Here is a 25,881-nt window from a genome sequence, read left to right on the forward strand (position 1 = left end):
AAGTCGAAGATTTTCCTTGTCTCTTCTTAGACTGTACTTTTAAAGCTTACTCAAAGGAAATGGCCTCCATTTGTCTTTCAAACAGGCAAAAAGCAAGAGCTTCCCCCCCAGGAGAGGAGGCCACCCCCATTCCTTGACATCACACCATCCCTCAATCCTGTTCCATTTTTCTGGGGAGAACCACTGTAACACAGACCCAGACAGTCCCGCTTCATCCCTCAGTCTTCTCAGCAGGATCTGGTGATCAACTGTGTCAAAGGCTGAGGACAGATCCAAGAGAACCAGTGTTCACTTCCAATGTTTTGATTAATTTTTGTGTTGTGTTCACTGCTGTCTATTTGTATTTATTTTACATTGAATCTTGTGTTTCCTTATTTATGTTTATATGTGTACTTCTTTGGTCATGCTTAAAGTTTACATGGAAGTTTTGTGTTTTTGGAATGACTTTAGCTCAGCTCATTTTAAGCTGTATTGAACAAGGCCCCAACTAACTTTAACCTCCATCTCATCTCCAACCTGGACTGGACTTTTCTCCTATGTGGTCATGTGATCATGACAACATGAGTTTGGTATTCGAGATTTTTAGTCATAGAAGAAAAGTGGGCAGAACAAGATGGAGAGTCGGTCACTCTGGTCAGAGAGTTCCATGGAGGATGCCAGCACGATGTACTGAATGGATTCACTGTGTCAACATTGGGAGACGTGGAAAGACCATGTTTTACTGAGCCTAAAAACGTTGACAGTATGTAGACAAATAAATTAAGGTTTCACTTGAGGACTTTAAAAGATAAAGAAACTGACTTTCCTCATTTGGATTTTTTAGAGAGCAGAAATTAAACTCTTCATTTTGTTTTATATATTGTGCTCCTGAGTTGCTCCATTAAAATTGTTTTTCATTTATTTTTCATTTTTAAAAAGAAATAGTGCACATTAGTCATAATTTTTGAAAGTTTCAATGATCTGGAGATTCAGTTCAAGTTGAAGCTGGAACTCAGGTGTCAGAGTTTCAGAGTTGAGAAGAGGGACTGTGCATTAGAATACCTACTTTTGACATGAGAAATTGGTGGAACACCACAAGTAAGACTTAGAACAAGAACCCGCACTTATATCCTGATCTGAGTGTTCTCTGAAGACATGAGAATTCATCTCTTTAACAACCAGAAGCGACTATTTCCATTCAAGAGAAGCCTCCACCTGCACTCCCTTCCCTCAGCTCATCTACTTTGTAAACCTCCTATTAGTGCAGACTTGTTAAATTTGTGAAAGTGTAAATCCATGAGCGACCTCTATCTGCGCTTTCATTAGAAGGAATTTGAAGACATGTGGCTCACACATGCACACAAACACCTTTGCCAGCAGTCTAATTAAAGATGATTAAAATCCTGATTCTTATCTTACGACAATTAGCCACTGTAGATCAGTGTAAGCTCTACTTTCACACTAACACCACCTGGAAAAACAACATTCTTAAAAAGGGCCACTTTGTCGGGATTTACGGAGTAAGTTTACCTGTAATGCTTTTTTTAATGCCTTTTTCTTTGAGTCTAACTCATATCCAGCAACAGCTGTTTCTCAAGGAGTGTTTCCTAGTGGCAACAATCATAGGTGCAAACCTTTGGTCATGACAAAAGTCAAAAGATTCAAAAGAAGACAAAACTCCCAAAAGCCCATTGGAGATGGATTTGGCATCTTTTCAGGATCCCCCGAGGAGGTTTCTAGAGAGAGGCACGGCTGGACCTCTTGACCCGACCTGGGTTAAGCAGAAGTAGACGGATAGACGGTGTTTCTGCCTCAGCAGAAAGGTGAACTGTGAAGATATCGAAGCAGCTGCTATCAGCTCATCTTAGTGTGTCTCGACAGTCTGCTTCGCAACAGGGGTCCAAGAATGTGTGAGTTCTACTGGCTTGCACGTCTGTGCTAAACAGACGGCCTAAACAACCTCACGATAACACAGTGAATAAATACATAACACTAATGAGGCCGTGTTCAACTGCTCTGACTGGAAATGGCAGATCTGAGATCTGAGTTAAAATGTTGATAACAGACAGATGAAAAAATGAGTTGCATGGTTTCACAGCTTGGTGAACCAAAGAAGGTAGATGAGATGACATCCTCACAGGAAGCCAAATGTTAAACATCTGACAGACGATATATCTTCTGAATCCCTCAAATTCGATCTCTGTCCAAGACAATAGACGACATGCATAAATGTGTTTATACCTGTCGGATTTATGAAATTTAGTTTTCTAACTATATCAAGGATGGGCCATGCAGAAGTCTAGCAATTCAAGATTGGGGAGTGGTTGATCGAGCTGGATGATTAACCCAGTAGGCAAGACAGGATAAAGATCGGCCCAAGTGCCTGTGTAAGTACCATTTCGGTCCACCCTGTCATTTCTGTCCGGGCACTTCCTGCATGATGACGTCAGACACCGCAAAAGCCTTTTGTATAAGTCAACGAACCTTCAACCAAGCTATTAAATATACCTTTTTTCAAACATTAAACATGTTTATTATCAAAAAGACGCATGTTACGTTTATGTGTCGGGGCAACCAATGACATTACAATTACAACACAAGTGATACCACAAATGTGTTTGTGGTATCACTTGTGTTGCCTCTGGATCACACAATATTTTTCGGGCCTCTGGGTCACCTTGACCCCTACATAACACAAGATTGAACTGTCAAACTTGTAAGATCTCTTATCTTCCAAAAGGTAAATTTGAATGTTGTTAAAATAATTGATTAAATGTGTAATACCACAACTTGTTCTTTTTTAATTCCATGATTTCAGTTTGCTGCGCAAGAGTTGGGAGTGACAATACCCCACGATCAACCCTTAGGGTAAAAAACACAAAACACTCTGCCACAAAGTTTGTAAACTCAAGTCTATGTCACATCCATCTTACCTTTATCAGGTTTAAAATAATGTATTTCGAAATCATTTAAACATTTTTTATTTGTTGCACAACAACTGTCTTTTCTCTAATGGCACTACTGGCACTCTTAATGTGTTTGTTACTAATGCGCCAAAGCACTGTGGCACTGTGTGACGAACTGTGAGCTCCATATCTGAACTTTCACCTCAGCCTTCATTTTACAAGACGAACACAAATGAATCCATTTGCAACAAGAAACCTACTCAACAGTAATTCCAGCAAATCGTAGATTTTCTGCCATTAAATGCTTCTCCACTTCCCTTACTTATTCCATTTTCTATTATTTCTAGTTTATCATCCAAATACCATTAAAATATCCCCCTCTAACCACCCTGCTGAGATCACTTAAAACTTCAGAAAGAATGCAGACTCTATTTTATTTGGTCCACCCATATAGAACCAATATCAATTTCCCCCTCTCCTTCCAAACCAAAAGATATAACTTTCACTTAACCTCTACTTAAAGAAGTCCTGGCAAGATCTAGCACTGGATCTGGCAACCCGTCTTATATATTTGAAAAACTAGAGGGCTTGCTTTTACTGTCTGACATCGTGTTTATTGACCGTAGGCTTGAAAACACAAGATATATATATTTTATTATTACATTAAAATATGTCAACTTTAAAATAATCCATATTAAGGTCTTCTCTGAAGGCATAGATCCAAAGGGTTCCCCTCATTCGGAGGTATACCTTGATTTTGCGAGATGAAGAAGAAGCAGGAAACACTTCTAAGGATCCTGGAAACCTCTTAGACCAAAGTGGACCTTACTAGTTTGGAATGTGTTGCATCTGTTAGTCCTGACTAAGGACTGCTCGGCCAGAGTTTAAACCCAACAGGTTTAAGGTGAACCCAGCTGGGAAACAAACCAGCACAAAAGAAATAATAAAAAATAAACCCATTTTAAAGACGATTCTATTTCACACCATTTTAAAAATGGTTCGCTTTATAAGAGGTTTTGGGTTCACCGATTCTTTTGGGGGGTTTTTATCTCCATTAATGCTTCGCTGGTGGAAAATAAACAAGAAATAAAAGGATGTTTATGGCCCGGGAAGATGCTGATGCAGCTTGCAGAAGAAGAGTGATGGAGCCAGAGCTGCATCAGTGTGTAGCTGAGTGTGTGCGGACGGAGACAGGGACTGGAGGGAGGAGGGGGCGCAAGATGGAGAGAGACTGCCGGCACATACTGTCAAGGCAGTTAATATAAGGCGTGAAGATAAGGCTGCACAGACAAACATTGACCAAATCAGGCATTTCAGCAGCGCAGCCCGAGCTGTCGGTCATCCTGAGAGACAGACCAACAATCAGCACTCCACTGCTGATAAGAGCTCTGCTGGGCGCGTGCAGGAAATAGCCAATCTGCAGCAGGCCTGGCGAAGGATGGCGAGGAGAGCTGGAGGTGGGAGGTGGAAGGAGGAGGAGAAAAGGTTGGCGCGGTGATGAAGAGTACCGGAGGACAACAAGTGAGGGAGGAGAGCGGCCTCTAAATTAAGAGAGAGCCAGGAGTCGGGACGGCGAACTCTGCAGAGACACAAGACAGTCAGGAGGGAATTAAAAGTGAAGGGGTGGGGGGGTCGAGAAGAAACCTCAGAGAGGTGAGATATCGACTCTTAAAATAGCCCCCGTTCTGCACTTTTTTGTCACCTGGGAGCAGCTCACACAGCCGGAGTGTGAGAACTTGAGAACTTGGTTCAGGACCAAACACCTTACATTAATTATTTGCCAACAGCTTCGACGGGCTCATTCTTCACTAGAGCCTCCCCCCAACACACACACACACACACACACACACACACAATAGCATCATCGCCCCTGTTGATTAATGGAGCATATAGCGTGTACAGTTGGCGCTGAGTGAAGGATAACACTCACTATTTAATGGAAGAGTCTGCAGTGCCGATGGAATTCACTCATAACAAAAATAAACATCCAAGAATATAGAAATGAGCTGAAAAACGTGGAGCAAGGAGAGGAGGAGGCTGGATCCACACTGACCCCTGTGGGTGAACTGAAGGCCTGCAGCAGTAGTGAACCGCTCCAAAAACAGAAGAAACAAACAAATAAATAACATTTTTTAGCATATTTTATTAGCATAAGCTATTCACATTTTCCAACCATTCACACCTAAAACCAATTTAATTATTTTTGCTCTCAATCGAATTGAGCTCAAAAACGTTTACCAGCCCCCGACCATCAGCTTTATGAGACTCCCAGGCAAAATAATGATACTGTCAAGATAGAAAGTTGCATGATTTTACGTTTCATCTTGCAACAAAATGGGGAGAAGGAAATCTACCAACTGTAGAAGAAAAGGGATGATGAACATTCTTCCTGGCAAACACTTAGTTGTTCTCCACAAGAAACCATGTTTCAGATTCAGCTGTCAGGGCCGATGGTCTACATCTCTTCTGTGCAGATGGATGCCTACCTCCAGCACTCCTTCCAGCCCTCTCCATAATTTTGATCATTTTTTGTATCGTTTGCCCACTTTTAACATCTGAATGTAAATTCCGAGAATCATCAAATTTCACTATATAATGTTTCTCTATGAAACTATCTAGGCTGAAGTTGGAAACGGTTCGACTTCCAAATCCAAGAAAAAATTTGAAAAAGAAGAAAGAACGGAAAATCATTGAAAACACAATAGAAACACATGAATGTAATGCTGGTGGATTTGTCCAAACCCGCAGAAGCAGAAGTGCCGTCTTCATATTAAAGCCATTCTTTAAAGTGATCTTTGAAGCGCCGTCTTATACTGTATCTGTACTGAGACTGAAGATATCCGGCACATGTAAGGAGTGAACATCCCACATTTGCCTTGACCTGATCTCTGAACCGAGGGCTTGGGACAAGAGACATGGAAAACCCTGAAGTGGTTTCCAGCCACTTTTTTTAATTCTCATCTGCAGATTTAACATTAATTTTGGGCAAAGCTCAACTCTTATGTTTGAGAACCTAGAGGGCTTGGATTTACAGAACAACCTTTTCAGAAATATCCACTGGGGTTGGAGGTTTTTTTTAAGATATTTTCTTTGGTTAATAAAAACAAATTCATTGGCGTAGAAACAAGAGGCCGCTTAGAAAATACAATTTACCTCAACACCGTCTTGTTATTATCACTGCATTTCCGTCTCAGGCTCGTTTTAATATTTCAGTGGACTATCAGGATGTGGTCATGAAGGTCAGCTATGGTGGGAAATGACAGGTTTGTCGCGATGGAAAGAAGCCTGTGCCGTTTCTTCCCCTCGCCAGTCCCTCCTTGCCTTGGTCAAACATGTTTAGCTTCCTGCCAGCAGGAACAGCGGCAAGCGTGCAGATATTTATCTTAGCGAGCAGAGCCAGAGGAGCTTCCTTGATCATGAACCAAGCCACTGAGGAATCAAGCTAATCATCTTTTTGTGTTTGAATGCAGCGGTGGAAGGGGGGGTCTAGGGGGATGGGTGTGTGAAGGTGCACGTGAAAGGGTTAACTTTCCCTCCCTGGATGCTGCTGCTTTCTCTTGCTCTGTCAAGCCCCATTAAACCTGCTACACCACAGCAATATGGTGCCATCAATTACAGGCCTGCCGCCATCAATGCAGCGAGCGGCGAGAGCAGTGGCGGCACATAAACACGACAAACGGCCGCATAAAAGACCCACCGAAGGACCGTGAGCCGCTGCTATGGCGGACGACACCGCTCGGGCACACAAACGAATACAGTTCAACACACGTTGTTCGCTCATTTAATTCTCTCTAGGTAGAGACACACAAACTTACACCTACAGACAAAAAAGTGTCATCAATTAACCCGTGTACGTTTGCGGACTGTGCATCCAAACCCAGCTTAAACGTTATACTTTTCATGTCATAGTTCTTATAGTCTACGCTGTGATTTAGATACCAGATGTCTTCTTTCTTGTTGTTAGTTAATTTGTAGTAAAGTGTGACTTAAATAATATAAACATAACCACAACTCAACCTCACACTTACTGTACAAGCGTGTGACCAAAGAAACTGCACCAACACCAGCTATGGTGCATTGAAAAGTGTAGGACAAATGAGTTTCAAGAAAAACAAACTTTATAAGATTGTAAAAAACAACAACTGTTAAGCAGTTATAGTTCTAATCAGTCCGTCAACGATCTTAGGGTTCTCTCGGTCTCAACCTGACCTGAAAGCAGTGTCCAGTTACGCTGCTGACCCCATGTATTTATAGACCAGCGGATTGTGTTGATGTCGACTAAAACATTTCCGGTGAACTCACACGTATGACACCGTTTTCAGCTGAAATTATAGAGCTTTTTTTGTTGCCCCAGGAAGGTCATGGTGTGACACTCTTGGTTATCGCTCAGCTCTTGATTTCTGTTCATGGTCTTTTGACAACAATTCTACTATAAACTGAACAAGTTTCACTTTGGACTGGAAGTATCAAGGTACGAATCCATAACAGAAGTCATTATAACCTTCTATGCCTGGGTGATAGAACAATAAAGATATAAGAAATGTTTTTTTTTTGACAGACATGAGACACAGTTGATAAGGGACTTTAATAGATGGAATTTCTCTATGTTTCATAGAAAAAAATAATCGACAATGACCTTGAGAATTGCTCTGCGCTGCAAACAAATTCTCTCATTTTGAGACAAAATCTGGAGACGGCACGTGTAAATTCCAAACCCATCTTGTACATCAAAACACTGTGGAAAAATTCAATCAATGACTTAAGACTATGTCGCATAACTGAAGACAGCTAGCAAGTGTTGAAGGAGGTAACATCCATTTAAAAAATGTAATCACCACAGAGGGGAAGTGAAGAGAAAGTGGACCTGTTGTATTATCTTATAAGCAAGACAACACGTTTTAGGTAAGAAAACATGTCTCTAAGAGTGGGTAAAGGTTTATTTTTTATTTTTTTAAAGAGATGCAAACACAATGTTTTTTGTTTCCTACACACTGACTTAACCATTGTAACCACACCAACATGTAACTATGTCAAAATGACAATAAATTGTAATTATCGTTAGTAAAATACACTTAAGGTGATTAAATTGAAATCCTGCTCATATTCTGGAGGTTGTTGTGTCTCAAAACTACATTGTGTCTAACGCTGCCGTGCGCTCCAGCAGGCGAACCTCCGGAACAATTGTGTTGTGTAGTTCTGCTGCCCCCTGACGGCCTAACCCGAGAACAACACCTCATTACCTCAATTCTAATGGACGCTTTTCTGCTGCATTCCTTGTTAAAAATCAATACAAGTGAGAGTGAAGTGAGAGGGAGATTTGGAGTGAAAGCGATACTTAAACTCAGGCTTTTCTCTCAAGGTGAGCGTATCAGAGCCGCACAACAGCTGCAGACAAAGACCGAGCAGCAGGTAGTGATTGTCAAGAGGAAGTCGATCGCTGCCTGGAGCAGCGTGTGAGATTGAATCCAATGCAAGTGATAAAAAATGTCTGAAGTTTGGTTTTTTTGACGAGTGTTGTGGAGGTTGCTTTGCTGGTCTTTGTCTGTCTCTACTCAAACCTTTCACATTTTGTGAGGAGGGAAATGTATAAAAGGCGTTATTGTCTTGTCGCAGAGTTTTTCAAAATTAGCTTCACATATCTTAGCAACTTAATAACGTGTCCTCAGAAGTGAGTGAGTTGATAGAAAGGTAAAAGATGGACGCTCACTGACCAGTAACTGAACGTTCGCTTTGACTCTGGAAGTACAGTACAGAACGAAAACAGGACTTTTCAAGAAAAACTCAAATTGTTCACCCCAAAATTTCCGTGACAGTTTCTGGAGGGACAGTGAGGTTTGAGTCTTTATGGTTTTAAATGAATTGATGGTAAAAATGAAGGAAAATCTGGAAACTCAAGTTTTTTCTTATTTGCTAGCCGACAACTCTATTGCCCTCCTTTTCAAGAGAGTTAACAAGAACAAGAACAAGAAAACATGGTAAACAGAACATAATTTCAACTGCATTTGTTGGTTTATTTTCATATAAAAGGAAAGGGTTGGTCTGGGAGTTAAGTGGTGTGTGTAACAGTTACACATATCATGTAACACACTCATTTATCACAACAACACTGCGGCGAGTAAAAAGGACTTAAGATATTTTTAAATAATATCCAAGTTGCATTAGTGAGGAATAAAATTCACCTTATACTTAATGAGCCGTTTTTCTGCATGAAGTCTGGTGTAGACAGAAGCTGTTTGACTGACAATAATGTTGATAAGATTAAGTGCATCGTAAACAAACTTCTTTCTGAGCCATTCGACATTGAACCAGTGATAACCAGACAATGTTCACCCAAACTTCCTTCTTCACTTGCTTCATTAAATGATCTCCTACTCAAACATTTCTGACACTGACCCAAAATTTAGGTGGAGTTAATCTGTGACGAGGAGCTACTGCTGCCTGAGCTCTTCGTCTTCTGCCCCCTGGTGGCGCTGGGCTGCCGCTGCACGCGCTGGCTGGACGACTCCCGCGTTTTCTCGCTGTGGCTCGGCCCAGTTTTACTGCGCACTGATGACACAGAGGTACACAAAACGTAGATTAGATTCATTCAGAAAAATACAGATAATGATCGGGTGAGGGACAGAAAAAATAGCTAAATGTTCAGTTTGTCTGTCAAGTTGTTGGAGAAGGTTGTGGTTGCCAAAATGTGTGTGTTTGGGAAGTGAGCCGAGTAGGAAGGAAACAGTGTAAAGTAAAACAGAATGAGTGCTACTTTCATGCCTCCATGTGGACACAAGCATGCATCAAAATATCATAGTATAAAGAAGACATGCAGCAGGCTTTGAACCTTGAGAGTGTGAGGCCTCCTGAGGCCCGTAGACCACAATCTTAGTGTTGACCCGAGTGGTTCTGGAACCTGATGCAGCTGAAATCTTTGGACTTTTCCCAGAAACCACAGAGTCCTCTTCTTCAGGAGAAAGAGGAGTGAGAGAAATTGAGAGTGAAGACCTACTGATCGAAGACCACACAAGAATGTAGGTGTAGTGAGGGAAGGGGGTGAAGATGGTGGTGTGTATTTTGATTGAATAATTTTCATGGTTCGTCTGTATATGTACAACACACAGACCTGGGAAAGGTGAGGCCGGGGATAACATGTAGCCTCCCCAAAATATATAATCTTACAGTTAACAAACAATCCTGCTGTATAATTTCGCATTTCCCCACATTTTTTCTTTTTGACTTCTTGCTTTTGACTTTTTTCATTTTTGTACCTGCAATTTATTCCCTTTACCTACTACCTGAACAGCCATGTTGAAATGTTACATTTTATTCTTTAAAAAAGCAATGCAAATATTATTTTTTATGTTTTGGTGAACATGTCTTCTTTTCTTTTATCCTTCTAGGGCTTTTGACTCAACAGTAGAAGTATTTAATTCGGCTCCAAATTGCTCAACCTTGAAATAGAAGCTCAGTCATTTAAGATGAGAGTAGCCAGTTGAGGTCAATATGTCAAGATGTCTCCTGTTTTAGGTGTACCAGGCAAATAGGAGAAATTCCTCGTGCACCCAAAACATTATGGAGAGACCATGAAACTCAGTTGACTTATAACCCCTCAGTATATTACCATGGAAAAGCTGGAGTAGTGGATGTCTATGCCTTTTTAACTATGACTTACTAAGGTAAGGTAAAACTTTATTGATCCCTCAGGAGGTTTCCTTCGGGAAATTGTTTTTTTTTTTACTGCTGCCCCCTTGATCCGACCAAAGCTAAGACACTTTTAGAAGAATAATTATATAAGAGCATATTTATTTAGTTATATATATATATTTTTTTTTAATCAATTTTTTATTCTGTAAAGTCAGCACAAAAAATACCATATTGGTTTTCTGATTCTGATGATGGAAACTTTCCATGACCAACATTTCTAATTACTTAGTTTTGAAAATATATGTATTTTAGATGATCTTGTGGGATGGTTCTAGTACAAATACAGACATTAAGGTATTATTTAACTTCTTAAGGCCTAATTAAAAGATATTACATTTTTTCCTGTATGCAGTTTTTTTTTTACCTTGACCTATTAGCCACAGTTAGGGAACACCATCTTGTAGTGATATGACAAAATGGAACTCATTTCAGTGAAAACTTAAAGGCAGGAATGTCAGCTTACGGCTACTAAAGCAGCTACCAATGAAATGTGGAAACATGTATATACAGTATGTCAAATTAATGCTGCTGTTTAATTTAACGTCAACATTTGAAACAAAGCAAAAGTAGTAAATAAGATAATAATTGTGCTAAACTAACTTTTGATACACAAATACATTTTTTTGTTGCAGCAAAAATAGCTAGATCTTATTCCAGACAATAATATACCAGATAAAAGCTTGGATCTTTAGAGGAGAACCTTGTTCACTATATAAATTCAATCTAGTACAAACAAGCCTTTGAATGTTCACCTTTGACTTCTGAAGGACCTGTTGTGTGTGAGGTGGTCTCTCCACTACCGTCAACCACCTTCTGTCCAGCACACATCGCCTTGAGGGTCTGGTAAACGGCCTGAGGGGCCACGTTCATTTTCAGCAAGTCCACAATGATCCTGGGTCAGAGGTTTTAACATGTGTCAAAAATATGTGCCTAGAAAAAGTTGATTGGTTTTGACGATTTTATAGATTCAAAGATAGTGAGACTCACTTAAAGACCTCCTGGTCCATGGTGAGTCCTGCAGCCTGCATCAGCTCGAACAGCTCACTTTCCTCCGATGTCAGAACCTTCTTCTTCTTGATGGCATACTTCTGGACGTTGGAGGTGACCAGCAGCGAGGGCGAGTCTGGGGCTGTGCCCACGGGCGGTTGAGCTTGTTGGGACATCAGTAGCTGATGAAGAAGCAAACGAGTGCTTTTGAGTGTTTAAAAGGAAGAACATTTGTTAGTTCAAGAACTCTAGTGAAAGTGTACAATTCAAACATGAGGAGCGAAAGTTACATGAGTTGTCAAAAATGATTCGTAAAAGACAGTTGAACTCTTACATGTCTTGTTATGATTTAGGTCTTAAAATACTCTATTGAAACCATCTGATCAAATTAACAAACACAAAGCTGCACATGTACGTATAGAAACGTCAAATAATGACTCTTCGGTAAACATTTCTCCTTAAGTACGTTTTTTAAAATAAAAACATGTTTAAATACATCACAAGACCGTCGAAACAAAAGAGAATAGCAATAAAAAGAGAAGGCTAGACATATTCACCGAAATATTGGATAAACGTGATGATGATTGTTCTTCTGTTTAGGCAGCCCTGGCGCGAAAAATAGACGTCATTCAAATACGCCTGTGGTCATGGTAGTAACAAATAGCACAACATTTTTTTTTTAATTGAAACACTTTTTAACCACATAATTAATAGAACATTTTTAAAACTATGTTAAATTATTTTAAAATAGGTTTAAGTTTAAACAATCAAACGAGGCAAACTATCACAACCGGAAATAATTGGTAGATTGACATCCTAGACATACATAGACATTTAACAATTAAAAATCCATCTTCCCGTGTATGACACAATTATAGTGTTATGCATATGAACCATATATCTTCGATTTGTATGATGCAAATCGATTATCAAATAAATGAATAGAAATGGAATTACCACGATTGATTTATCGTAGACACAAGAATGCGTCTATGGAAATGCTAAACCGGAGGTATGAGTCGGATTAATATCTTGCAGCGACGCCGTCCTCTCTGTTCCACTCTAGTCCAAAATGGCCGCCGCTGCAGCAGCAGGAATAAACAAGCAGAGCTCCTCGGCGGCGATGATGGACTCCTGCGTCAGACACAGTCGAGGAGGATCTGGCGGCTCCGTCAAGGTGACAAAACTCTCTTATACATCGACAATCCACCGGTTTAAGTCCACGGCCATGTAGTTCTGTCCGTCCCAGACAGCCATCGGTTTTGCCTTCGTGGCTGCTGTTATTTGGGTGAAGGCTGCTGCGTCAGTGGTTCCAAACACGGAGACTTTAAACTATTTATATCGGATACTCCCACTATAAGGATATTTTTAAAATACCTTTGTGTTTCTATTGTTGTTTACTGAATAACTGCATTTGTCCTGCGTTTTCCTCGAGATGATGATGATGATGATGATGGCTAGCCGGCTGCACAAGCTAACGATGTTAAATAGTAACAGATTTAATGTTTATTCTACGTAAATATGTAACGGTTATCTTGCATAGTTGTTACTCTCATGCAAAATATTATTGTTGACAAGCTCCACAGTAATCTCTCAAGTGAGCCTTGCAAACCATTTTGTTTTCAGTTCTTCTACCGAAAATAGCTAAAACATCATCACATGAAATGAAGACGACAGATGAAAACATTGGTCTCCACTGGGACAGAACATTTTAAATATGCCATTGTGACGATTCGTAATAACCACAATTGCTTAGAAATTGTAGTCGCACATTGTCGTCGTCTAAATGCATCACAAATTCAGACGGTGATTATCGACTTCTTCTGACATTTCCCATCAGCCTCCTTCTCCATCAACTAGATAGTCTTCCAATCAATTGCAATGATAACTTCTCCTTTTCCTGACTCATGTCAGATCACTAAATCATCCGCAAACATCATGTTCACCAGAGACGCCTGCCAAAAATAGTCTCTCTGAACAGAAAAACATTAAAATAAAATGAGTTTAGATTGAATAATGTAATTCACAGATAAATTATTTGTCATCCAAATTGATTTGATTGATGAAGTTTAAAGGTAAACCAGCTTGTAAATGTGTGTGTCCTCAGGTGCTGGAGTGTGGCGTGTGTGAAGACGTCTTCTCCCTCCAGGGAGACAAAGTTCCTCGTCTGCTGCTCTGTGGTCACACGGTCTGTCACGACTGTCTCACTCGTCTCCCCCTCCATGGTCGAGCTGTCCGCTGCCCGTTCGACAGACAAGTGACAGAGCTGGGTGAGTAGCTGCCCTCATGGCTGTCGTGTCCCTGAATGTCCTCTGGACTGAGTGATTGTTGATGTCAGTTACTCCTTGACAAAGTTGTAGTACTGCCTTTTTTACTTTAACTATAACTAACTAAAGTGCAAGCAATGTTTTTTGGATTATTTATTGTTTTGAAAGTTAGTTTTAGATGGTTTTGAACTATTAAAGAACATTTTTCAGCTGCCCATTGTGTTTTGTTGTTGCTGTGCTAGACCTCCTATAGGTGGCATGTTCGTCTTTTGATTTAGTATGTTTCCTTTCATTTTGCAATTGTATGAATTAACAAGATTTATTTGGACTTGCATACTGAACATTACATATGAGGTGCCATCTTTCTCAGAACTAACCTAAACAGCTGTCGTAATGCTTTGCCGCCCAGCCAACAAATATCAGTTGTTGATTACTTTGACCGATATAGGCTTGTCATTTAAATACAGTATTGTTGCTAAGTATCAGTCGTCACTATATAAATCAGTGTGTAGAAAGGCATCATCCAAGTTCACTGTTTTTGTTGGCACGATAAGTAAGGAGGTTGCAGTAATGGGTGCTGCCCTGTAATTGCTGTTCAAATAAATCACAGATATTCAACAGTGTTAGCAATTACAAGACTTTGATGTTCCCGACTGCAGATTGCTACAATATATTTTAATATGCACTACTGTTGGCAAAAAAACCCTCCCAATTCAAATCAGACTTGACCGTTGTAACATTAAGTAATTAATTTCACTAACTGGCAAAATTTATTTTTAGGTGACTCTGGAGTTTGGGGTCTGAAAAAGAACTTCGCTCTGCTTGAGCTGCTGGAGAGACTCCAGAATGGAGCCTCGAACCAGTCGGGAATGTCGGACGACTCTCTGAGCGGCATGGGCGAGGTGAGTTGCTGCTCCTCTCTACAAGTTGGTAGCTGCTAAAAGCAGGCGTGTATCGACAGTGCATCATCCGCTGCGACGAGGACGAGAGCCACACCGCCTCCATGTACTGCACCGTGTGCGCCACCCACTTGTGCGCCGAGTGCTCGCAGCTCACACACTCCACCCGCACGCTGGCCAAACACAGACGGGTCCCGCTGGCCGACAAGCCACACGAGAAGACTCTGTGTCTTCAGCACCAAGTGCACGCCATCGAGTTTGTGTGTCTGGAGGAGCCGTGTCAGGCGGGGCCGCTCATGTGCTGCGTCTGTAAGGAGTACGGCAAACACCAGGGACACAAGGTACACGGAGGATCTCCTGTCAACAACAACAACAATCATTCATGGTTCAAGTTGCCTTACTTAAATGTTTGGTCGCCAGCACGCTGTCCTGGAGACGGAAGCTAACCAGATCAGAGCCTCCATCTTGGACATGGCCCACTGCATCCGAACATTCACAGAGGAGGTGTCGGAATACTCCAGGAAGCTGGTCGGAATCGTGCAGCAGATAGAAGGTGGCGAGCAGATCGTGGAGGACGGTGTCGGCATGGCACACACCGAACATGTGAGAGACGACAAACACTCACACGTGCACACGTCCAGTGAACAATCATTTTGAAAGAACTCAATCATTTTTAAAATGTATTATTCCCCCTCAGGTCGCAGGTACGGCAGAGAGTGCCCGCTCCTGTGTCCGGGCGTACTTTGCGGACCTCCATGAGACGCTGTGTCGGCAGGAGGAGATGGCCCTGAGTGTGGTGGACGCGCACGTGCGCGAGCGCTTGATCTGGCTGAGGCAGCAGCAGGAGGACATGACCATCCTGCTGTCCCAAGTATCCACTGCCTGTCTGCACTGTGAGAAGACTCTGCAGCAGGTAACTTGGACCAGACTCTAGACCTCTTTATTTATTTAAGGGGACAAAGAATATTCATTAACATGTAAAAATGCCAGATGTATGAATTGAAAATGGTAGTTTACATTTTTGTTTAATTGCCAAACTGTGTACATTTATAGGGCAACAATGAAAGGTTAGAATGCTTTGATTCGCTATTGGTTTTAAAGTAGCCACAGTGTCAGGAACCAGTTAGTAATGCATTATTCAAAATGTAAAAACAATGAATTCAATGAAGAAACATTTTAGCAGCATGTTCCGGCAGTGATGAACGGATTTGTCTCGTATTACAGGTTAAGGTTTACAATTTTACTAAATATTTTGTAATGTTTTTTAATACGCAAGTAGACCTCCACATTAGACTTTGCCACATTGTGACTATACCACATCAATCTAGTCTTCTGAGGATGGAGACCCTGAAGCAAATCTTCAGTAAATTAGAGATCAAGACATTCAGGATTAAAGTCAAAACAGTAAAAGAAAGTTAATGTCTCAACAATGAAGATTGGTAACCTCTCTCTGGGTCCAGGACGACTGTCGGGTTGTTCAGGCCAAACAGGAGATCAACTGTCTGCTGGAGACTCTGCACAAGCAGCAGCACCAGTTCACAGAGTTGGCTGACCACATCCAGCTGGACGCTGGCATCCCAGTCACCTTCACCAAGGTAAGTCCTCAGTTTGAGTGTAAGAAGATATCGATACACATAAAGTGATAGTGTAAGTCTATGTCTAATGTAGGACTGGAGCTCAGTTGTCTTCATCTTTGACCAAAACGACGCAGTTAAATATAGTGTACTTTTTCTTACTACATGATACCCTTTTGATATTTAACAGCACTTAATCTCTTAATGCATATACATTCATTGTTTTTGCCTTTAATTTTGCCTTTGAAATCATATTTTATTAGTTATTTTATGGTTTATAATTTATGAGATTTCTTCCGCATTTACAATTAACCTGCAACTATAAATCGGTTTCTTCATTTTTGGGTTACAATTAAATCCAGGCCGCTAGATGTAAGCAGTCATTGCGTCCTTTGCAGCTAATTAAACAATGACATCCCACCAGATCCTGGAGATGGCTGAGGATGAGAGATGTTTGGACATATTTTGGTTTCAAAAGAAAGCAGTTGCGACTTCTTGAAGAGTCATGCATGTCAATTCTGCAAGGCCAGGGTCAAGTACTTGAGTAATACTATAATGTATCATAATGTTGCTCCTGTATTGTGATCTGATCATATCACCAGACTTTGCCAATACACAACCCTAGTCCTTCAAAGAACCGGATCTCTGGGATCACCTTAATCATTATAACTTTTTATTTCCTAGGACAACCGGGTTCACATTGGTCCAAAAATGGAGATCCGAGTGGTCACTCTGGGACTGGACGGAGCTGGGAAGACGACCATCCTCTTCAAACTGAAGCAGGATGAGTTCATGCAGCCCATCCCAACCATTGGTAATGATCCACAATACCACTGTGTTGAATTAGTTGCTCACTGGCATTTGTGTTGAAGGGTTCAACGTGGAGACGGTGGAGTACAAGAATCTGAAGTTCACCATCTGGGATGTGGGCGGCAAACACAAACTCAGACCTTTGTGGAAGCACTACTATCTCAACACACAAGGTGACCCCAGACACTCGGCACTGCCTTCTACTTCACCAGACACGATGGTCACTCTTTACTTTCATTGTCTGGACTCTTAAACGGATCACAAAATGGTACTTTTAGAAGTCTCAGAACTCAACATGGTCTTTCCGAGTGTCCAATATTAAGATCCTGATCTGCCTATAGATCTCAAAATGTGTACGTCAAAATGTGTAGCATGCTACTTTTTTAAAGTAAGACTATTTTGGGGACTTATGGTGTTTGAAGAGGTCAACGCCAAGACTATATGTAGAACCTTAGGGTCACCACTCTGGTATGACACACTCATGAAAGGTAAAAAAAAGACAGAGGTTGCGCATAAAGGTATTTAAAGGTATATTAAGGGTGTCAAGAAAGGATCAGGACATCCTTTGACCAAAAATGCAACCTAACGTGTTTTATGACTCATTTGACCTGTAATGACTTTGATGTTTGTTGGTTTTCGGGCAGCCGTGGTGTTCGTCCTTGACAGTTGCCATCGTGACCGACTGATGGAGTCTCACAGTGAACTGGCTAAACTGCTGACGGAGAAGGAGCTGAGAGACGCACTGCTGCTCATCTTTGCTAACAAGCAGGTGATGATATAAACAATTATTGTCTACTATTTATATACTAGTAGATTTAAGTTTGGAATTATGTCATATTTTTATTTATTATTCAAGCATTTTATTTCATTTTCTAAATTGTGCATTCGTGTTGATGCTGAAGACATTTGAAAGAAATGAATGACTGAGAAAATGTCTAAATCAATGAAGTCACGGTCAATTGTTTGTCTGGTCAGGACGTGCAGGGCTGCGTGTCAGTGGAGGAGATGACCGAGCTGCTGAGTCTGCACAAACTCTGCTGTGGGCGAAGCTGGCACATCCAGGGCTGTGACGCTCGAAGTGGGGCGGGTCTTCACGAGGGCCTGGACTGGCTGTCCAGACAGCTGGTGGCCGCGGGGGTCCTGGACGTGGCCTGAACCTTCACGCATTCCTGGACTGAGGCTCTGAGCCCCGCCCCTCGTCTTTCTTTCCCTGTGGCATCGTGGAACGAGCATTGAAGCGAAGATGTAAATAAGTCGCATCCGTCAACACCTGAAAGCCGGCTTCAGTTCTTCAGGCAGCTTCTCGCCAGTCGCAGACTAAAACTATTTAATTTATTTCTGCACGATAAAAGTAGGGGGCGTTGCTGAAAACCAATGTGAGAATGTTACTTGTGAATACGAACAAACACGGAGGTCAGCTTCCCCTACTGTGAAACATCCACAGCAGCTTTTTGGATTTGTAGGAACGCCATACTTGGTGACTAAGAAACGTTTGTCAAATTTCATCTTCGTTACACTTCAGCCTCGTCTAAGGACTTCGACTCTAGAACCTGTGACTCCACAACCACAGCATGCAGAGCGCAGGGAAGAAACATGTCTGGCATTCAGTTGGTGAGCTTTTCCCTCATTTGTCATAATGTATATCTTTAAAGTAATCTTGATGATTTAAGATGTATAATCGACAAAAGCTTTTATGTAACATTTTCCTTAAATTGTATTAAAACAAATTGATTTAATTTAAAGGTAAACATTCTAGTGTGCTCTGCAATAATGTGCTTTGATAAATATCCAAATATGTAATAACACTCGTCTTTCATACATTAATGTATAAATTAGGTTCAGAGCATTTAAAAGTCTCATTAAAACCAATCAATAATATCAAACCTGCATTAAATACAAATCGAATGAATTACCAACTATTCTGTGCAAATAGTTTTAGGTCATTTACTATAATAAAATATAAAGGTACATTTATTAAAATTATTTTCAGTTTGAAAATGAGTCAGACATGCAAATATTCTGTTTATAAAAATGCTTATAAAATGTATAAGCCATTTTATTTAATCAAAATGTGTTTTTATTTTGTATAAGAGTTACTGTTCCTCTAAAGAAGCCTTGTCACTCATTTGATCTCTCGACCCACAAGCCTCTACTGCAGGAAGTTAACACTAACAAGCTAAAGTTACATTGTTATTTATTGCATAAAAAAAGTCTTGGGCATTTTATTGCTCCACGTTTTGTGCAAAATTAATGGCCATGTGTATATGAAAGTGATATGTTTGGGGGGGGGGGGAAAAGTATTTCCATGATTTACCCTAGTTCCGTTTTTCTCCCCTTACACACGCCTGAGCTGAAAACTGACTAATGGCAACATGTAAACATGAATTATGGCAGATTTTATGTAAAATGACCCCATTGGGTGACAATATCACAATAAAACCCATAAACGGCAGGCTTGGGCCCCATTAAAGGATGATTTATTATTTCCAACAAACTGTTTTTTTTCCCATATGTAAATATTTGAAAATGACAGTACTACAGAAATCATATTTTGTGACTACTAAAATAAACATGAATCCTAACGCAAAGAAGATTTATGGACTGTAACTCTTGGTGAGTTAGACAATGATGGAGATGCAAAAGCTTTTTAAGACAAGCTCTGGGAAAGATGTGAACGATGTGAAAGATTAAGATTGTTTGTCTGGATTTTGACCTAGAGAAGGATAGAGGGTAAAATTTAAAAATAAAGTTTTTCTCTTATTTTCATTTATCATTAATAACAACCTGACAATTTGATGATTCAGAATATTATGTTCATTACTAGTTTTAAAGACTTGATTTCAGAACTCTTTACTTTAAAACAAATTAATAAACAAGAGATGTTTTTAAAGTATCAAAGTCATTAATTAAACCTTAAGAGTTAAAATGTTATTTTGGGAAAGATAATATTGGAAAATTATAGTAAGAACCTTTAATTGTGCTGAACATTTTTCTGGGAATTCACCTCATTTTGGATTCATAAGAAAAATAGAATATTTGAAGTCTAAGCTGATTTTAAAAACACAAATGAACGAAAAAGTGTTTAATGTGGGCTTTGGACCAGAGGGCAGCGTTGGGATTCATTCGATTTATTTTTATCATGTTGCCTTTTTATATTTCAACACGAGATTTTGTTTTTCTGTCTGTTACAAGAAGTTGTTTACTAGTAATGTTTTCCCCCACATGTCCGTCCTTGCTGCCAGGATTCTTTTGAAACACACACCTGGCCGACCGGTTGATCATAGCGATGTTGCGCAATGACTGCATCTACGTAATATCTGCTTCCTTAAACTCTGAAGCACAACTCATCTGTGACGGCAGCCTTTGTAATTTCTCCTGATGTGACTTAAATAAACTGTTGTCTCTGATGCCTTTTTCTTTCACAAACGGATCTAGAAGTGACGTTAAGAGAGCTTTATTGTAAAAAACATGATTTGACTTTTACTTGACAGTGATATTGATGATGCTGATGTCCTCGTACGGCTTGTCGGTTTTGGGGTTGACCTTGGAGTTGGAGATCCTCTGAACCGCCTCCATCCCCTTTGTGCATCGTCCGAATACCGTGTGTTTGTTGTCGAGCCACGGCTGAAGAGACAAATGTGATAGAGGAACATTTAAGTACTCGACAGAGGTGAAGGTCCATCAACTGTCAAACATTTTGACATACATTTATCAATTTAAGTAGTTCGCTCAAGACTCACCGTGGGAACGACTGTGACGAAGAACTGTGATCCGTTGGTTCCAGCTCCAGCGTTGGCCATGCTGAGTGTGTACGGACGGTCGTGTCTCAGCGTACCATGGAACTCGTCTTCGAACTCTCCTCCCCAGATGCTTTCACCTCCCATTCCGGTTCCTGTGGGGTCTCCGGTCTGGATCATGAATCCCTGTGACGTGGAGGCGACACGTGAGCAAGTGGACGTGACGCTCAGAGCTGCTCATGAGTCCCACATACCTTAATGACTCTGTGGAATATGTGACCGTTGAAGTAGCCGTTCCTGCTGTGGACACAGAAGTTCTCCACAGTTTTGGGACATCTGAGAACAGAAAAGAGGAGATTTAGGTGATTCAACCATTTTCTTCCCCTCCCAGGTTTCAAGCTGTGTGACTTTATAGTCCTTGTTCCTGGATTATTTTACTGATCGACAACCAGCTCGCTTGTTCTATCCTTCCTAACATGTTAGCAAGAATGCTTTAAACCACTAAAGGATTATCAACATGAAGCTTCTGTCTCCAATCCAGTGTGAAGACTTCTCCATCTGAGGCGAGGAGCTCACCACGTGATAGTTGAGAGAATGGTGGAACAGACTGAGAAGTTGAACATTCCTTGAGCTCAATCTACCGCTGTGATGTACAAATCAAGCTACCCCGTCTACTGAACTCTTAAACTAGAAGAAGCATAATACATCAAATGGATTTAAGTGTGATAACATCTTCTCTGGATGTGACAATTTAAGAAACGCTAATGTGAATCACAGCTATGACATCACCAGTGATGACCACCACCTTGTGTCACAGTAGCTGGTTTCCACTAAAGCCGTGTAGACGCAGGATTACCAGGAGCTCATTTTAGGTTCTAATCCAGGCTAAACGTTCATGGACTCAGATCTATAGCTGTGACTTGGACAAGAACATACTCGACGGGGAAGAGCTTGATGTGGATGTCTCCCATAGTGGTGTGGATGATGGCGCTGTCCGAAACCCTCTTCGGGCCGTCGGCTTGAGTCGCGGCCATCACTTCCTCCTTTGACGGTTTCTCATTGAAGACGTCTCGGTCCGATTCTGCACTCTTGGTGTCTTCGGGTTCCCTCTTCGTGAACTGTGAATCGTTTCAAGTTAGAACACCAGGATGCAACACAACTACAGTGGAGTCCAGTCCCACCATGTAGAAGCGATTTTTCTTGAATGCCGTGCAGAAGATAGTGGGGTCAGGCTCGCGGGTCTGGAGTGCTGGGTTGTCCGACGCCTTCATCTCCACGGTGGGGGCCACTTGGTGGCTCCTGGCAACGCCCTGGAACAAACTCAGATGGACCACGCGGATGTTTTCCAACTTCCCGAGGATTCGCACACACCTAGAACACAAGTTGACATGGTATCCAGTCTTCATGAGAGGAAACTGTGCAGTTTGGTTTTCGTTTGAGTTTTAGCCCCATGTTAAATCAAGTTGTAATGGGGGGAGGTGGGTTGGAGATGGCCATTGGATTTATTTCTACAAAATGATCTGTGATGTGAACGCTTTTTCACCTGTTGGTCTCTACATTGATGACCTTGATGCCCAGCATGGTCCCGTAGAGGACGAAGTGTCCCGTTTCGTCGAAGATGATGTTGGTGAGACGGACGCCGTCCACCTTCTCCAGTTCTCTCTCCACCGCCATCCTGCGGCCAAACTCCATGTCAGGCAGCTGCTGTCGCATCTGCTGCAGCTCTGTGAACATCTGGAAGAATCATGTTAGGCTGCAGTCTGCCTTTGGACTCACAAGTTCCTTTCTTTTTAAATAGACTCACCGGTAGCGACTCGTCAAACACCCTCATCAGCTTCCCAGTCAGGAAGCGGAAGATTCGGACTTTCCGATCGGTGGAAATGGTGGCCATCTTCTTCCCGTCCGTGGAAAACGCTAAACTGGTCGGGTACGTTTTGTGTTTGGCGAATTCATACAAGTCTGTATCCGTTTTATACTGCCACTGAACATGTTTGGGAAAGCGGAACTCTGTGGGTAGTCCGGTCCAGTACTCGAGCATCCCTGCTTTGTCAGCAGACACGATCACTCGGAATCTAGGGTTGAGGCGGATCTGGGCCAGCGGCGAAGAGTGCATCTTGTCGAACACATGGAGCGGCTGGTTGCTCCCTCGACCATCGTACACAAAGATTTTCCCTGTGGACTTCTCAGAGCAGGCCACTGTGCTGATGGCGTCGCCAGGATTGTAGATCCACTCGCTCTGACCCGGGTGGAACCTACAGGGACAAAAAAGGACTTGAAGGTGAAATCTGGTACTTAAGGCATGACTAAAAAGGTTCATGGTCTCTTCCAGGATGGACTGGGTCAACACATGCCTGATCACTTGGAATATTTTACTCGACTCCATCCCATTTCTTCGTTGTGTTTTTTTTTGTTTTTTTTTAATTTGATTGAAATCTTATATTCAGACTCACCCAAGCTTCAGCATGTTGATCATGTCAAAGTTAACCACGTCGAAAACCTTCATGGACCGATCGTCGCCGACAGAGCTGAAGAGCGCCCCTTCAGCACTGACTGCAATGCTTTCGATGACCCCTACACAAAAACAAAAAACTTTATTTGTTTGTCTTCACCACAACAGACCAATGGTTGTCTTTATAAGACATCATCATTACTGAAGTCATCGTGAACAAGAAATCAAAATGTATTTAGAAAATCTGAAATGCACAAACAGAATTTGACTCAGGGTACCAGAGTCCTTCATATATGTGAACTGGTCTCCAGGGCTTTAAAAAGTTTTAAAAATATTTCTCCGAAAATCATACCCAGGTGACTGCGAAAGTGTTTGACAAACTCGATCCCATCGTCCTCCTTCTTCTTCCAGAACTTGACGTGTCCATCCTGACTGGCTGTGAGGATGAAGTCTGTCCTACAGGTCATGAAACAAAACTAAATTAGAGCAAACTTGGTTTAAATGAGCACTTATCAAGTTGCGATGACTTACTTTGAGCAAACAATATGAGTGATGACGTCTCTGTGCATGTAACTGCGCTCATACATGGCAGCTGATGGCAGGTTGTTCAGATAAACACGCTCATACTCCAAAACTGACAAATTAAAAAAAGAGATTTAAACAATTGACAAATGCTTCATTTGTAATAAGTTAATATTTATACGCATACACGATATTTATTTAAAACTCTGCATCAGTGGTAAAGTAAACATACTCGAGAAAACTTTTTATAATTTTATAATTATCTGTACTTCACTATAATTGTTTTTTTTCTGCAGAAAATGTTTACTTTCAGAGCTATTCATGGTCAGGCTCTTCCTTACATCAGTGATCTGATCCAGCCTTACACCCCAGCTCGGGCTTTGAGGTCTGTGGATCAGAATCTACTGATGGTTCCACGCACACGGTTCAGGACCAGAGGAGAGAAATCCTTCCAGGCTGTTACTCCTAAGCTTTGGAACGATCTACATCTCTCTCTGTGTTTGATGATCTACTGACTCCTTCAAGAAACATCTTAAGACGTTTTTATTTGTTCAGGCTTTTCCTTGATTTTCTGGGACTCCTGTGTTTGTCTATGTGTCTTAGCCTTTTTAAAGCATGTATTTTAGCTGTGTATTGTTTTTGTTTGTTAAAGTGCTTTGTGACCCTGGTCTAGAAAGGCGCTTTTACAAATAACTTTTACTTGACTTTACTTCACAACAGGTTAAACCGAGTATTGTACCGCATTTTCATAAAACCCTCATAGCTTCTTTCTTTGCAAAAAGCAAAACTCGAACACAGTAAATCAACGTCTGTATAGTTCCATCAAATAATTTACATCCATACTGAATTTTGAAACAAAAAGTATACGAATGTTGAAAACGTAAACAAGACTTCTTTGGCGGTAACTTCGGTGAGTTCCTGTCGACACCCGCTCACACACAAGCATCCACACAAGCCTGATACCAACCTTTCCTCTTTTTGGGTTTAGCCGCCTCACTCGGCATCGGTCCGACCCATTCTTCCCCTTCATCCTGTTCTTCTTCATTATCTTCTGCCTTTCTCTTAAGATCCACACCGTTGTCACACTCCGCCATTGCTGCTTGGGTCCCTGTTTGAGTGCAACACACGCCACTTCCGCTCTGCCCCGGGATTGAAGAATTTTATGTTGTCTCAAAAAAAAGTTGGAAAATGGTGTGAAAAAAATATTATTAGAAAGAATAATATATATACATTTATTTGATACTTCATGGCACAATAACAACGACTTAGATTTTGTTTGTAGTGGAACCAATCCCTCACATGTTTACGGTGGATTTCACAGGGACACATGGGTCGAACCAAACTCTAGCAGAGGGGTATTTATTAACACCTATCGCTTGATAGTTATCATATTTGACATTCGATATTCATATACTATACATTATTCGACCTTATTCACCAGGAAAGAACAACTTAGGTTCTATGAAGTTTGTATCTTTTTATTTTAGTCATACATAATTTAAATGTGTTAATTGTCCGCCCCCGGCTAGTTTGAAGCGACAAGACGCGCTAACATGAGAAATGGAGGAGTGAAGCGTTGTTGCTTTGAAATAAAACATTTATAAAGCAAACTCTTTGAATTTAACTTTTAGTTTGCTTCATATATATTGAAAGGCACGTTTGGACAATGAGTAATATTTACATTCAAGAGCCTCCAACAGACGGGAAGGTAAGTTTGCACAGTGTATCATGACGACGTACAGATAGAAAATAAAAACAATAGTTGATTTACTTATTAGATGATGTTAATTCCGAGTGTCCTTTATTTGACCCGCATTGCTGCGCCAGTTACTACACGTTTTAGTATAGCATTTAAAATACGTGTTGCACGGACAGTTCAGTATTTAATCCTTCAATATTCCAGGTCCTGTTGAAGACCAGTGCGGGTGAAATCGATATTGAGTTGTGGTCCAAGGAGACCCCGAAAGCATGCAGGAACTTTTTTCAGCTCTGCATGGAAGGTGAGCAGTCCAACTACATTAACCAGTTATTGATGCTCTCTATGTCTTTACATTCATTTCTCTTT

The 25,881-nt window shown here is 41.1% G+C and overlaps 4 protein-coding genes across 6 annotated transcripts in view; 2 read left to right on the top strand and 2 right to left on the bottom strand.

Moving 5' to 3' along the window:
• Positions 1-7,451: 7,451 nt before the first annotated feature.
• On the bottom strand, positions 7,452-12,170 carry mzt2b (mitotic spindle organizing protein 2B). The gene is made up of 5 exons (XM_087791948.1): positions 12,116-12,170; positions 11,559-11,740; positions 11,324-11,463; positions 9,712-9,831; positions 7,452-9,431 (listed from the first exon to the last, which is right to left on the bottom strand). Exons 2-5 carry the CDS (start codon positions 11,732-11,734, stop codon positions 9,286-9,288), a joined length of 582 nt encoding a protein of 193 aa, XP_087648074.1. The 5' UTR covers positions 11,735-11,740; positions 12,116-12,170; the 3' UTR covers positions 7,452-9,285.
• A 432-nt stretch (positions 12,171-12,602) lies between these two features.
• trim23 (tripartite motif containing 23) lies at positions 12,603-20,515 on the top strand. 2 transcript variants are annotated; one of them, XR_015711346.1, is made up of 12 exons: positions 12,603-12,735; positions 13,666-13,828; positions 14,606-14,727; positions 14,787-15,065; positions 15,145-15,327; positions 15,422-15,637; positions 16,185-16,319; positions 16,983-17,112; positions 17,171-17,281; positions 17,753-17,877; positions 18,084-18,719; positions 20,351-20,515. XR_015711346.1 is itself a non-coding variant. In XM_087791947.1 (11 exons), the coding sequence occupies exons 1-11, from the start codon at positions 12,631-12,633 to the stop codon at positions 18,261-18,263; spliced, it is 1,749 nt and encodes a 582-aa protein (XP_087648073.1). In that variant the 5' UTR covers positions 12,603-12,630; the 3' UTR covers positions 18,264-19,397. The 2 variants fall into 2 exon arrangements, 1 of the variants encoding a protein (XP_087648073.1); XM_087791947.1 differs by lacking the exon at positions 20,351-20,515 and having other exon boundaries at positions 18,084-19,397.
• Positions 20,516-20,546: 31 nt separating this feature from the next.
• On the bottom strand, positions 20,547-24,927 carry ppwd1 (peptidylprolyl isomerase domain and WD repeat containing 1). Its single transcript, XM_087791945.1, has 11 exons — positions 24,784-24,927; positions 23,826-23,928; positions 23,647-23,750; positions 23,296-23,416; positions 22,650-23,097; positions 22,389-22,579; positions 22,027-22,216; positions 21,782-21,963; positions 21,100-21,181; positions 20,849-21,031; positions 20,547-20,732 (listed from the first exon to the last, which is right to left on the bottom strand). Exons 1-11 carry the CDS (start codon positions 24,908-24,910, stop codon positions 20,589-20,591), a joined length of 1,875 nt encoding a protein of 624 aa, XP_087648071.1. The 5' UTR covers positions 24,911-24,927; the 3' UTR covers positions 20,547-20,588.
• Positions 24,928-25,247: 320 nt separating this feature from the next.
• cwc27 (CWC27 spliceosome associated cyclophilin) overlaps positions 25,248-25,881 on the top strand; it is a 32,379-nt gene continuing 31,745 nt past the window's right edge. Inside the window, exons 1-2 of one of the 2 annotated variants that reach the window (XM_087791949.1) lie at positions 25,248-25,524; positions 25,720-25,816. In XM_087791949.1, coding sequence (XP_087648075.1) covers positions 25,483-25,524; positions 25,720-25,816 — 139 coding nt within the window. In that variant the 5' untranslated portion in view covers positions 25,248-25,482. The remainder of the gene's footprint in view (positions 25,525-25,719; positions 25,817-25,881) is intronic. The other variant, XM_087791950.1, reaches the window with a different exon arrangement.

This window comes from Callionymus lyra, chromosome 5 (genome assembly GCF_982586985.1).
Source record: "Callionymus lyra chromosome 5, fCalLyr1.hap1.1, whole genome shotgun sequence".
NCBI classification, from domain to species: domain Eukaryota; kingdom Metazoa; phylum Chordata; class Actinopteri; order Syngnathiformes; family Callionymidae; genus Callionymus; species Callionymus lyra.